Source organism: Urtica dioica, chromosome 1 (assembly GCF_054948205.1).
Source record: "Urtica dioica subsp. dioica isolate 48M chromosome 1, U.dioica_male_clone48M_v1_H2, whole genome shotgun sequence".
In the NCBI taxonomy this organism is placed as follows: domain Eukaryota; kingdom Viridiplantae; phylum Streptophyta; class Magnoliopsida; order Rosales; family Urticaceae; genus Urtica; species Urtica dioica.
In genome coordinates this window covers 2,075,684-2,087,142 of record NC_142756.1, presented here as the reverse complement: position 1 = coordinate 2,087,142, position 11,459 = coordinate 2,075,684, and the positions used below count along the sequence as shown (strand labels likewise).

Genomic DNA, 11,459 nt, shown 5'->3' with positions numbered 1-11,459 from the left:
CAGTACACGTAGTTTTGGATAAGCCTAACTCTCATATAAATGGTGCGCTTGTTTGTAAGACGTGCACGCTCAAAAAGATCACCTAAATATTTTGACCGGGATAAGAGAATAATTATATAGGAAAGAAAACGTGCTCAATACGTGAAAAGGTAAATTTTTCAAATCCAAGTCTTTCATAATAAATAATTAGCCAAGTCACACTTCAATAATTAAATTCAAGCATAATAATCACAACTAATAATCATATCCTCAGTATAAACAGATATGAGGAAACCACTTGTACTCGTACGTCCTATAAACAATGCTGAATCATGACGACTAAAAAAGAAATCGAGTGAATTCTCAAACCTAGGATAGGTATCTGTTTGAGACCACAAGGCGTTTTACGAAGCTTGTAGACATGAGTGGGTTAAAATGCAACACAAAGAAGACGTATAAGAATGCATTCTTAACATCTATCTCATATATCTTCGAGATATAAACATAAGAAACTACAGCTCAAGTGCAATTAGCATTTTTATAGATGATTTATTTTTGTAAATATTTTAAAATATAGTTAGTCAAAATAAGCATTTTTTTTCCTAAGGGGAGTAACGGTTCGTTTGTCGGTAAGACGTGCACGATAAAAAAGATCATCTAAATATTTTGACCAGGATAAGAGATAATAGTCCTTTAGGGAAGGAAACTTGCTCAATACTTGTTTCAAATCTAAGCCTTCATAATAAACAACAAGCCAAGTCACACTTCAATGATTCAATCCAAGTATAATCATCACGACTGATAATCATATCCTCAATATAAAACGGATAGGACGAAACTACTTGTACTCGTACGTTTGACAAACTATGCTGAATCATGATAACTAAAAAGGAAATTGAGCGAATTCTCAAACCAGGTACATGGACTTGTTTGAGACCACAAAGCGCCTTATAAAGCTAGTATGCATGATCAAGTTAAAGTGCAACACAAGGAGGACGTACAAGAATTCATTCCTAACATTTATCTCAAATATCTTCCATCGATAAACATAAGAAACTTGAAGCCAAGTGCGAGAAGTCGTCGTCTTTGCACCATGCGCAAGAAACATTTTTTTTTTATAGATTGATTTTTTTTTTTTTTTTTTTTGTGTAAATATTTCAATAGATGGTTAGTTAGTATAAGCATTTTTTTCCCTAGAGCAAACGAAAAAAAAGTTTGCATTTAAATCACTGAACTAAGAGAATTTCCACTTAATATGTTTGAAAAGGCACTAAATTTAATGTACAAAATTGAAAATATTGTATAATTGTGCATATTTTTACTGTTTTAGGGTCTATTTAATTGGATGTACTGTTTTTTTTTTATTATTTTTTTTAATGATCTCAAATAACAGCTTACAATTCGCAAAATCTCAAATAACAACAATTTACAAAAACACTATCTAAGAATAATTTAAATCATCAGCTACTTTGACAATATTACTCTTTAAAAACGTTATTCACGTAATTTTTCCAATCTTATTTCCAAAAACGAAAACTAGAATTACGAGGCAAGATTAGGACTGACGAATAGGCTCGACCGTAGACAACCGTAGCCTATCTCTCCCGCGAAAGGCCAAGAAATCTGAGTAAATCGGAGCTCACACACTCTCGCCACTACACACAAATCACACCGAATTTCTAGGGTTTCAGATTTTTATGCTCTGAGAGATTCAGACCGCCTCGCTCCTGACAGTCGGCCACTCAGCGACCGATTTGGAGCGACGGCGATGAAGCACAAGAGAGAGCTCGCCCATGGCCTCGCCGCCTCGAAGCATGTGAAGCTCTTCCTGATCTGCCTCATCGCTTGCCTTGGACTGGTGTGTCTCTACTTCAGATCTTCGTTCGCTCCGGGCTCTCGGAGATCCGACGACGAGTCATTTGGCTCCGATCCGAGAATCGCCGGATTCGCTCGCCAACATCGAGACGTAGATGATCTGCATGAGGATCAGGATCGAAATCCTGAGGTCCTTAAAAGCATTCCTGTACGTCACAAACGTTTTTTTTTTTTTTTTTTGTCATTTGGTTGTTTTTTTTTTGTTTAGAAAGCCATGCTCTTGGCCAATTTGTGAAGAAGTGTATTGCATTTTGTCGTATTAACTAGATTTGTTCGTTAATTAGGTTTGATTTTACGATGAGAACCCGTTGTTTTTGGAGTACTTGGACACCGTTTGTATATATTTTGATTTGTTTTTCAAATGTGAAGAGTTGCTGGAAAAGCTGATCGTTATGCTGTCCATATTCTTAGCTTGATGTGTTAATCCACTAATTGGCTGTATTGGATTCTGGTGTGTGTACAGATATGTGACATGAAATTTTCAGAGCTAATACCTTGTTTAGATAGGAACCTTATTTACCAAATGAGGTTGAAGCCCAATATGGCATTGATGGAACACTATGAGAGGCATTGTCCGCCGCCGGAGCGCCGTTATAATTGTTTGATACCTCCTCCGAATGGTTACAAGGTAGGTGGAAATGAGATTATTATTATTATATATTCTTTTTTTTAATATATGGTTGTGCTTCGATTAGTTTTGAATCCGAAAATTTATTGCTAGAGTTTCAGATTCCTATAAGATGGCCGGCGAGTAGAGACGAAGTTTGGAAGGCCAACATCCCTCATACACATCTTGCACAAGAGAAATCAGATCAGAATTGGATGGTTGTCAATGGGGACAAGATCAATTTTCCCGGTGGAGGGACTCATTTCCATAAAGGAGCTGATAAATATATTGTTTCTCTTGCTAAGGTATAAATTGAATTTACTTTGTTAGATCACTTTTTCCTACAAAAGAGTGAATGCTGAAGATTTTTTTTTATTAGCACCATTGATACCCACATAAGTTTTCTTTGAGAATGAGATGATACTTATTATATGTTAAATTTGGCATCGCGATCTAGATGCTAAAATTTCCTGATGACAGACTCAACAATGGAGGAAGTATCAGAAATGTGTTCGATGTGGGTTGTGGAGTCGCAAGTTTCGGTGCATATCTACTCTCGCACAACATCATAGCCATGTCCCTTGCACCCAATGATGTACATGAGAATCAAATACAGTTTGCATTGGAAAGGGGAATTCCAGCAACTCTGGGAATCTTGGCTACAAAGAGACTCCCTTATCCGAGCAGATCGTTTGAGCTGGCTCATTGTTCACGGTGCCGTATCGATTGGCTTCAGAGAGATGGTATCTTACTGTTGGAGCTTGATAGATTGTTAAGGCCAGGAGGTTATTTTGTGTACAGTTCTCCTGAAGCTTATGCAAGCGACCCTGCAAATAGGAGAATTTGGAATGCCATGTCTGATCTTTTGAAGAGAATGTGCTGGAGAGTCGTTGCAAAGAAAGACCAGAGTGTTATATGGGAAAAGCCAAATTCAAATGCCTGTTACATGAAAAGGGAACCTAAAACTTACCCTCCATTGTGTAATTCTGAGGATGACCCAGATGCTGCTTGGAATGTGAGCATGAAGGCTTGTATTTCTCCATATTCTGCTAGTAAGTGGCACCCTAAAATTTTAACTTACTAAATAAACACCGTTTCAACATTTTTGACCAGATTTTTGTCTTGGTTAAATTTGTACGTCTAATAGACTTATATCCAAGCTCTATTTTTTTTTTTCGAGAGTATACACTGTAAAATTATATTTATTATAGATTTAGAAAGAGCAAAAACTTTGGGATGGAAGGACTATTTTGTCCAGGCTGATCTCATTAAATATTAAAAAATCATGATTCAGATGAATAATGCGAGGTATTTGAATTAAATTCGAGCCAAATTCTTTATTTTTTCCAGCTTCAGTTTTAGCAGGAATACCGTTACTCTTTTCATTTTCTTTAAAAATGGTTGATTTTTATTTATTAAATATTTTAGCACATATATTTAGGGCATTTATTTTTTTTATTTTCTGACAATGCTATTAATTTTTTTTTTCTTCTATTAATCTTTGCTTGCGGCTTTAAAATGTATAACAGGGATGCACAAAGAAAGATGGAGCGGCCTAGCTCCTTGGCCTCGAAGGCTTACTACAGCACCTCCTCGCTTGGAAGACATTGATGTTAGTCCCGAGGAATTTGTTGAAGATACGGTAAGTTCTTTGAATTTGCTGCTTAGCTAATTCTACTTCTCTCTCTTCTTCTTTTTTTCTTTTTTTCTTTTTTAAACTGATGGACGTATTAATTTTTCCTCAGAGAATATGGCATTTTCGAGTCATTGAGTACTGGAAGCAAATGAAGTCCTTGATACAGAAAAACTCGTTCAGAAATGTCATGGACATGAACTCGAACCTCGGTGGCTTTGCAGCTGCTTTATATGATAAAGATGTATGGGTGATGAATGTCTCTCCTACTAGTGCTTCTGCGAGATCGAAGATAATATACGACCGCGGCTTAGTTGGAACCGTCCATGACTGGTAAGCATTTTCGGGGTCCAAAAATACAAGAAGTCTCTGAAGTAAGAACATAATTCTACAAAGTAAGAAATGACCAGTTTCTCCTGGTTACTATTTTAGTATTACTAGAAGAAGTTTGTATAATTGCTCCCTCATAATAATTCCGTATCTCCATGGTGCTTATTGTTATTTGGTTTCCAATATCGAACTCTTTTTTCTTTGTAAAACTCGATAGGTGCGAATCGTTCTCCACGTACCCGCGGACGTTTGATCTTCTACATGCGTGGGCGGTATTTTCGGAGATCGAGGAGCGAGGATGTGGTGTAGAGGATTTACTGATAGAGATGGATCGAATCCTAAGACCGAATGGGTTTGTCATCATAAGAGATAAAGCCTCGATCGTAAACTATATCCGAAAGTTCGTCGCCGCATTGAGATGGGACGGTTGGTTATCTGAAGTGGAACCCACAGCCGATGCACTTTCCTCCGGTGAGGAAAGAGTTTTGATCGCACAGAAGAAGTTGTGGGATGAAGAGCTTGTAGCCATGTGAAACAGGTTTTTCTATTTATTTTCCCTTTCCTATTTTGCAGTTCCATGTGGTATAATTTTAGAAAAAAATAAGGGACATGTTTTATAGTTTGGTGGATATGGATGGTTAATGTATAACTCAGACAGTGACTTTTTGGCGTCTCAGCACCTTCATTTCAGGCCTATACATGTGAATTTATAAGCTGGTTTTAAGAGACAAACGACACAGAGATTCTAAGTGACCGGTAGCAGCCAAACGGAGATATAAATGTAGACATAACAGCCGTTGAATTAATTTTATAGGTCACTGCATAGCTAGGAATTCTTTTCTTTTCTTCTCATTGTGTTGTATTTATTTATTTGTGATCTGCGTTTATTTGTAATTAGTCTATATATATTAACAAGGAATTGTTGAAATAAACTTGCAAGCAATTCACCTTCTGTCTTTCTTCCCTAGTTACTAGTTATAGATTAATGATAGTGGAGAGATATCTCCTTTTGACATCATTGGTCGGCTATATATGATCTTATGTATTGGCTTATGGTCGAACTTAAGTTAGACATAAAAGAGTGTTCCTCCTAAAAAGCCGATGGATTTTTGCGAAGCCCTCAAAATTTATGTCTTGATGTATAGTAAAAATGACTAAAGGATAAGCATTTTCTTCCAACTGGATTTGATCATGTCGCCTCTGTCGACCTTACAAAGCTCTTGGAAATCTATTCACTCGGTGAACGAACGGCAAATGGTTTTGCTAAAGTGAGGTGGATTGTTCGCGACGGATCTATCAATCGGTTCTAGAACGACCCGACCACGAGGTGAGGAGAATAACTTCAAGAAGAGGGATGGGCGAAGTGAGGCCCGACCACCGGTCAGAGTGAGAAATGGACCAGGGACCCGGAGGCCTGTTGTGATTTTCACAAGAGTAACAGACACATCGCAATCAACTGCGAAACCATGCGTATAGTTTTAGTAGAAAAATATACAATGGACTTTGACTTCGGATCCCTTTCGAAGAAGACCTTGAACTTCAAGCCGAAAATGAAATCCTTCCCGGAAAAACAGGGGAGGACGAACGAGGAGAACCTAACTACTCCTCCCACTCAAACAAAACAATGAATCGACCTCATCATGAAAAGGTCGAAGTTCTGTAGAGAATCGATCAACTCCATGGTGCTCCGGTTGAGAAACGGATCTTGCCTAACCAACCTTCCTGATCAAACTAACACTTCGATCACCTTCAAGGAAAGCGAAGCGAGGGGCGTGATTGGACCCCATGATCCTTGACGATAACGGCAGTTCGATGTCATCTTCAGGAGGACCCTGAGAAGAATGAACATTGACAAGGCCAAGATCGAGCGAGCATCAACCGACCAGACGAGATTTAACGGGAAAACGACTCTTTGGATGGGATCGGTCAAATTACTCGTACATGTGAAAAAAAATTAACAAGTTAGTCGAGTTCATGGTTCTCGACTGCCTTTCTTGTTACAACATAATATTGGGAAGACCGTGGATACATAGTATGAGAGCAATGCATTTGACATACCATGGCAGTGCATTTGCTTTCCGACCTCCGACGGGGTCTGTGAAATCAAAGGTAGTCAAGAGGCGGCAAAGATTTGCTATACGAGTAGCTATAAACCAAAGACCAGAAAAACCACCGATGATCAATTGTGATTAATGACTATCGGAACAACCAACAAGGACGATCTCGAAACCGAAGTAGATAAAAGTTTGGAAAACAAGACTATCCGCACTCGAGATGACCGTTCATGTTCAGCCTGATGGCATCAACCCCGAAAAATGAGTGGAAATCAGAGCCGAATTAAAGGCAACTTACGAAGGGAACTGATTTGTTTCCTGAAAAAGAACAAGTCGACATTTGCATGGACTACCGAGAAGTGTCACGGATTAACCGGACAGTAAAAGTCTCATGGAATCTCAAGTTGGCTAGGAATTTGACAGACAGGGAGTTCTTTGAAGGCTCTTATCTGTTGGCATCCCTTGACCCCATATCACTCTTTGGCTACAAATTTGGAAACAGTTCTTACATAAGACTACATTAAACATTTAAGCGAGGATTAAATTTGATTTTTCTTTTTTATAAAGACAATTTAGAATTTTGAGCGTTGATCAGTTTTGTATTGTTTTCCAACAAAATTTGATATTTAACAACAAAGAACCGGAGTTAAATTACAAACTGAAACTACTCGTACAGTGCAGGAGAACAAGAATGTAATATATCAGGGGCATCATCCCCTTCAGATACCAAAATATAGTTATAAGTTAATGACTTGTATTACAAGAAAACTCCAAAGAATTATAAGTTAAGCCAAGGTTTCATCAGAACAGCCGTCCCCATTTCTCTTAGGCTTCTTCTTCCTCGAAGCAAAGCTGCTCGGTCCGATTTCTATGGACATACGTTTCGCTCTGTAAAACACAATAAAAAATGTAAAAAAAAAAAAAAAAACTGAAAAAACTGATAATATCCAGTATCAAACTCGAAAGTAAAACAAACATCCAAACATAGAGAAAGAAGCACACACCGCACAGAAAGCTCTTCTGATTCCTTGCCATCATCTTCAACTTCTGCAACTGCAAAGACAAATAAATTACAATAAACACAAGACTTACTTAAAGATTTCAATGCTAAATGATAGTCATCATGAGAATTCTCAATAATGTTTACTATAAAGGAAATATTAAACTCCCTGAATTCATGTAGCAGGATCAGATATAACTGAATTCCGAAAATAAAAATCGCAACTTTCTTCAAACAAAAGCATAGAAACACCAAAAACAATCTCACCGGTTGCATCATCGGCCTCGTTCTCGGACTCGGAACCCGAACCCCAACGGTCCCCACCATCGTCGAAATCCCACCGTGCTCCCTCGGGAGGCACCCAAAAATCGGCTTCCTCCGAATCACTTTCATCATCATCGTCGCCTTTAGGTTCTCTCACTTCGGAGACAATCTCTTCGACGCTCTTGTCATTGTCCTTTTCCTCGTTCTTCTTTTTGTTCTTCTTCTTTTTCTTCTTGTTCTTATTCTTTGTTTTCACATCATCCTTGTCTTTCTCAGCCTTTTCTTCCTCAACTTTCTTCTCCTTCAGCTCGACCATTTTATCAGGGGTAAGATTTTGTGTTTCCATTTCGTCTGTTCACGTAAATAATCTCAAATCAATCACAGTCTCGTCGCCAATAAAATCATGATTTTTTTGTTGGTACAGAAAATACGAACCTAGTTTGTTGAGAAATCGCTTCCCATTAATATGCTTCCAGAGGTGTTCCTCGGACTTGTTAACCGTATCGCCAGTCAACTTGCAAATCAGCTTCGAGCTGATACGAGGAATTTGAATAGTCAAAACTAGGGCTTCTTCTACAAAACTTGCAAAAGAAGACAAAGGTTTAGAGATTGAGCCGATTACCGTGACGAAGGGTCGGGCTTGAACATGTTGAGCGGGGGTTTATTGCGAGAGAGAGCGAATTCGATGAGACCTAAACGACATTGTTTGCTATTCGAATAGGTTTCTTTGTCTTTGTCGAGGAGTTCGTGGCCGGTCTGTACGCACCTGAACCGGCCGTTTTCGAGTTTCTTGAACGTCGGAGAGCCAAGAAGGTTTTTCCCTTCCTTCTCTTCGCTCGCCGCCATTAGTGTTGCCTCTGAGCTCAACGCTTTCAGTGCGAGAGAGAGAGAGAGAGAGAGAGAGAGAGAGAGAGATTTGTATTTGGGAAACTTTGCTTGGATAGTTGGGCCGTGTCATACCCAATTAAGTTTTTTAGGCCCAAGACATTCTGAGAGGCCCAATGTATTTGTGCCTCGTTGTGTAACTTGCTTTTCTAATATATATTTTTTTCATTCCGGGAATATCTCACTTTTAGGCCAACATGTATTCCTCTCAAAAACAATTTTTTAGTTTTTGAGTTGAAAAAATTGAAAACAAAAATTGAAAACATGTTTGGTTTAAGTTTTTGGAAAAAAATTTCAAAAAATTTTGAAGTTGTTTTGGAAAAAAGTAAAGAAAACTGTAAACAAATAAAAGGTGTTTTTGAAAAAAAAAATTCTTCTCTTCTCTCCTCTTTCTTCTCATCTTCTCTTTTCATTCTTTCAAAAACAAAAATGAAAACTATACCAAACACTTTTTTCAGTTTTTTCACTTTCTCAAAAACAAAAATGAAAACTGTACCAAACAGCTTTTTGAAAACAACTACAAAACAGTTTTTCAGTACAACTACAAAAATTAGAAAACAGAAAACAAAAACTTTTTGAGTTAACTACCAAACACAACCTTATAGTTTTAGTTGTTTCCCCTTACTATTTACGGTATTTTTTTTTACTGTTTCTTCCGGTTTGCAGTGGTTTAGCCGTTTATATAGATTCATTTAAAATAAAGAGAAAAAATCACGTATTGTTAATACGTTTATTGGGTGTCTTTGTAATTTGGAAAAATTGCTCACAAGATGTTCTTTGTCATGTGGTAACATCTTGCTGTGACATGTGTTGTTTGGCAAATATCACGATAGATATGATTATATGGATATATTGCGCAAGTCTAATTAAGTGTTTGATTTGCTTATGATTTTCTCTCCACCGAATCAGAAAAAGGCGATCATATTGGGAAACCCTAATAAAACGTCAACTGTTAGGTTTCGACTCCTATAAAATAGAAAGTTTGTCCATAGGAGTCTGGTTACACAGTTTGGATTTTCGTGAGAGTCTTTGAGCGTAAACACTGTTTTGCATTGTGTGGTTTAATTATGTATTGCCCCTATTGTCGCTGTTCGAGCAATTGACAGAATTGTGTTTTGTATTTGTGATGCTGTAGATAACGTACAATTATATGTGTTGATTAACCACTTGGTGAGTCAATTGAATGAAAGTGAGGGGATTCAGATTCAGGAGGAGCATGAGCCAAAATTTACTAGGGTAGTTTTGAAGTAAATATCTGAAAGGTCATCATTCAGATTGACCGGGTTATATTTATTCCCCCGAGTCGAAATTCACTAAGGTAGTTTTGAAATAAGGTATCTGAAAGGTGATCATTCAGATTGACGGAGTTATACTTATTCTACCACATTGATAGTGAATTTCCTTTTCACCGAGAATATCATTCTTTCAGACGTAAACAAGCACGATTTGCCGAATTAGGTTATCAATTTTGTGTCTTTTTATTTACTGTTTTGATTCACTAATTAATTCGGTAAATTGAAATTGACACTAAACTTGTTATAACATCTCAAGAGACATCACGTAAACAATTGATACAGTTTTCAAACTGAAATTTATAAAGAAGTTTTTAATTATGATATATTGGAAATCTGAGATATTAAGTGAATCACAATCTTCAAATAGGTAATTGTCTAAATGTTCGTAGTATTTTTCACGTAATAGAATCTTTGCTATCGTCAAATAATTCTAGAGCAACTAATCAAAATAGTCATTTTGAATTTGTTTCATTTTTAAAATAAACCGTCATCTCATTCTCATACTTCTTGGCTGTTTATAATAATTTTTTCTTTTCGAAGCAGTTTTATTTTTTCTTTCATTTTAGTAATTTCTTTATCTTTCATATATTATTTGTAGGAAAAAAAAAAACCTAATTATTTCAAGTTTTTCAAAAAAAAAAAAAAACTAAATAGGTTAGCTTTGTTATTAGCTTCTTAATTACACACGCTTCATTATTTGTATGAGAAGCTTGCTTGGCTATTTAGGCCGTGTTTAATAGTCTGGTGATTTCTCGAATGAGATTTTTTCCTGTGCCTCGACGAGTTTCCCGGGTATGTTTCACGTGAAAGAAGTTGTTTCATGTCTTTGCTAAAAACAAAAGGAAAAAATATATATTATTATATGCCAGTAAAAAAAATTTATCCTCACTATTCCAGTCATTATATAGGTGTCAATTGTTTATAATAAATAGAACCCGCATGAGCATGATCATTTCTACTCGTGGGTGATGTATGTAAAAGGGTCCATAGCTAATTTCAGAAAGTTCATGCCAAAAAAGTTGACACCTTTGAAGAATCCAACTTTCAAAGTGCACGCCAATTTGTATACGTGTTGTCACTGTTTACTTCTAACCAACTTAAAAAGAAATAGAGAATATTTATAAAACTGGTAATATGAGCTTGTTTGTAATATACTTAAAATGGTCCAGTCTAAATACGAGTATATGAGAGAGACTATGGAGTTTAAGAATATGTCACGGCTGAGCTGTCCGAGTCTATCTTGAACTAAATGTGTCACAGCTATTTATAATAGATTAATGGTTTTTTTTTTTTTTTTTCTGCATGGATATAATTGATTGATGATAAACTATAGTATATCTCCATATGATCTAAAAATCACATTGATTGTACTCTTATAACTGTTAGGTGGGGTTATTGTAACCCGCAAACACCTTATTTAAATCTTCAGAGGATCCGATCAATGATTAAAATAAGAGATTTGTAACTGATTAATCCTATTCAAACTTAAAAATTTCATTTTGTCATGAGTTTCAGATTTTTTTTATTTTTAGCCATT

General features: G+C 36.6%; 2 protein-coding genes across 3 annotated transcripts; one reads left to right on the top strand and one right to left on the bottom strand.

The window, feature by feature from the left end:
* The first annotated feature begins 1,540 nt into the window (after positions 1 to 1,540).
* LOC149406230 (S-adenosyl-L-methionine-dependent methyltransferases superfamily protein) lies at positions 1,541 to 5,388 on the top strand. Of its 2 annotated transcripts, XM_089622173.1 has the most exons (8): positions 1,542 to 2,002; positions 2,318 to 2,482; positions 2,584 to 2,766; positions 2,919 to 3,513; positions 3,991 to 4,103; positions 4,207 to 4,427; positions 4,642 to 4,962; positions 5,102 to 5,388. In XM_089622173.1, exons 1-7 carry the CDS (start codon positions 1,748 to 1,750, stop codon positions 4,955 to 4,957), a joined length of 1,848 nt encoding a protein of 615 aa, XP_089478299.1. In that variant the 5' UTR covers positions 1,542 to 1,747; the 3' UTR covers positions 4,958 to 4,962; positions 5,102 to 5,388. The 2 variants fall into 2 exon arrangements, with proteins under 2 accessions (XP_089478261.1, XP_089478299.1); XM_089622135.1 differs by having other exon boundaries at positions 1,541 to 2,002; positions 4,642 to 5,388.
* A 1,721-nt stretch (positions 5,389 to 7,109) lies between these two features.
* Positions 7,110 to 8,630, bottom strand: LOC149406229 (Surfeit locus protein 2 (SURF2)). Its single transcript, XM_089622047.1, has 5 exons — positions 8,365 to 8,630; positions 8,178 to 8,275; positions 7,746 to 8,093; positions 7,483 to 7,531; positions 7,110 to 7,366 (listed from the first exon to the last, which is right to left on the bottom strand). The coding sequence occupies exons 1-5, from the start codon at positions 8,586 to 8,588 to the stop codon at positions 7,264 to 7,266; spliced, it is 822 nt and encodes a 273-aa protein (XP_089478173.1). The 5' UTR covers positions 8,589 to 8,630; the 3' UTR covers positions 7,110 to 7,263.
* Positions 8,631 to 11,459: the final 2,829 nt, after the last annotated feature.

What these genes read in the sequence shown, in the direction of transcription:
- LOC149406230 (XM_089622135.1), top strand. Translation starts at nt 1,748, where the DNA reads ATGAAGCACAAGAGAGAGCTCGCCCATGGCCTCGCCGCCTCGAAGCAT. An exon ending in CTCCTCCGAATGGTTACAAG is followed by an intron (nt 2,483 to 2,583) that starts GTAGGTGGAAAT and finishes CTAGAGTTTCAG; the next exon opens with ATTCCTATAAGATGGCCGGC. An exon ending in AGGAATTTGTTGAAGATACG is followed by an intron (nt 4,104 to 4,206) that starts GTAAGTTCTTTG and finishes ATTTTTCCTCAG; the next exon opens with AGAATATGGCATTTTCGAGT.
- LOC149406229 (XM_089622047.1), bottom strand. Translation starts at nt 8,588, where the DNA reads ATGGCGGCGAGCGAAGAGAAGGAAGGGAAAAACCTTCTTGGCTCTCCG. An exon ending in AAGCCCGACCCTTCGTCACG is followed by an intron (nt 8,276 to 8,364) that starts GTAATCGGCTCA and finishes TCCTCGTATCAG; the next exon opens with CTCGAAGCTGATTTGCAAGT. An exon ending in TCAGAAGAGCTTTCTGTGCG is followed by an intron (nt 7,367 to 7,482) that starts GTGTGTGCTTCT and finishes TGTGTTTTACAG; the next exon opens with AGCGAAACGTATGTCCATAG.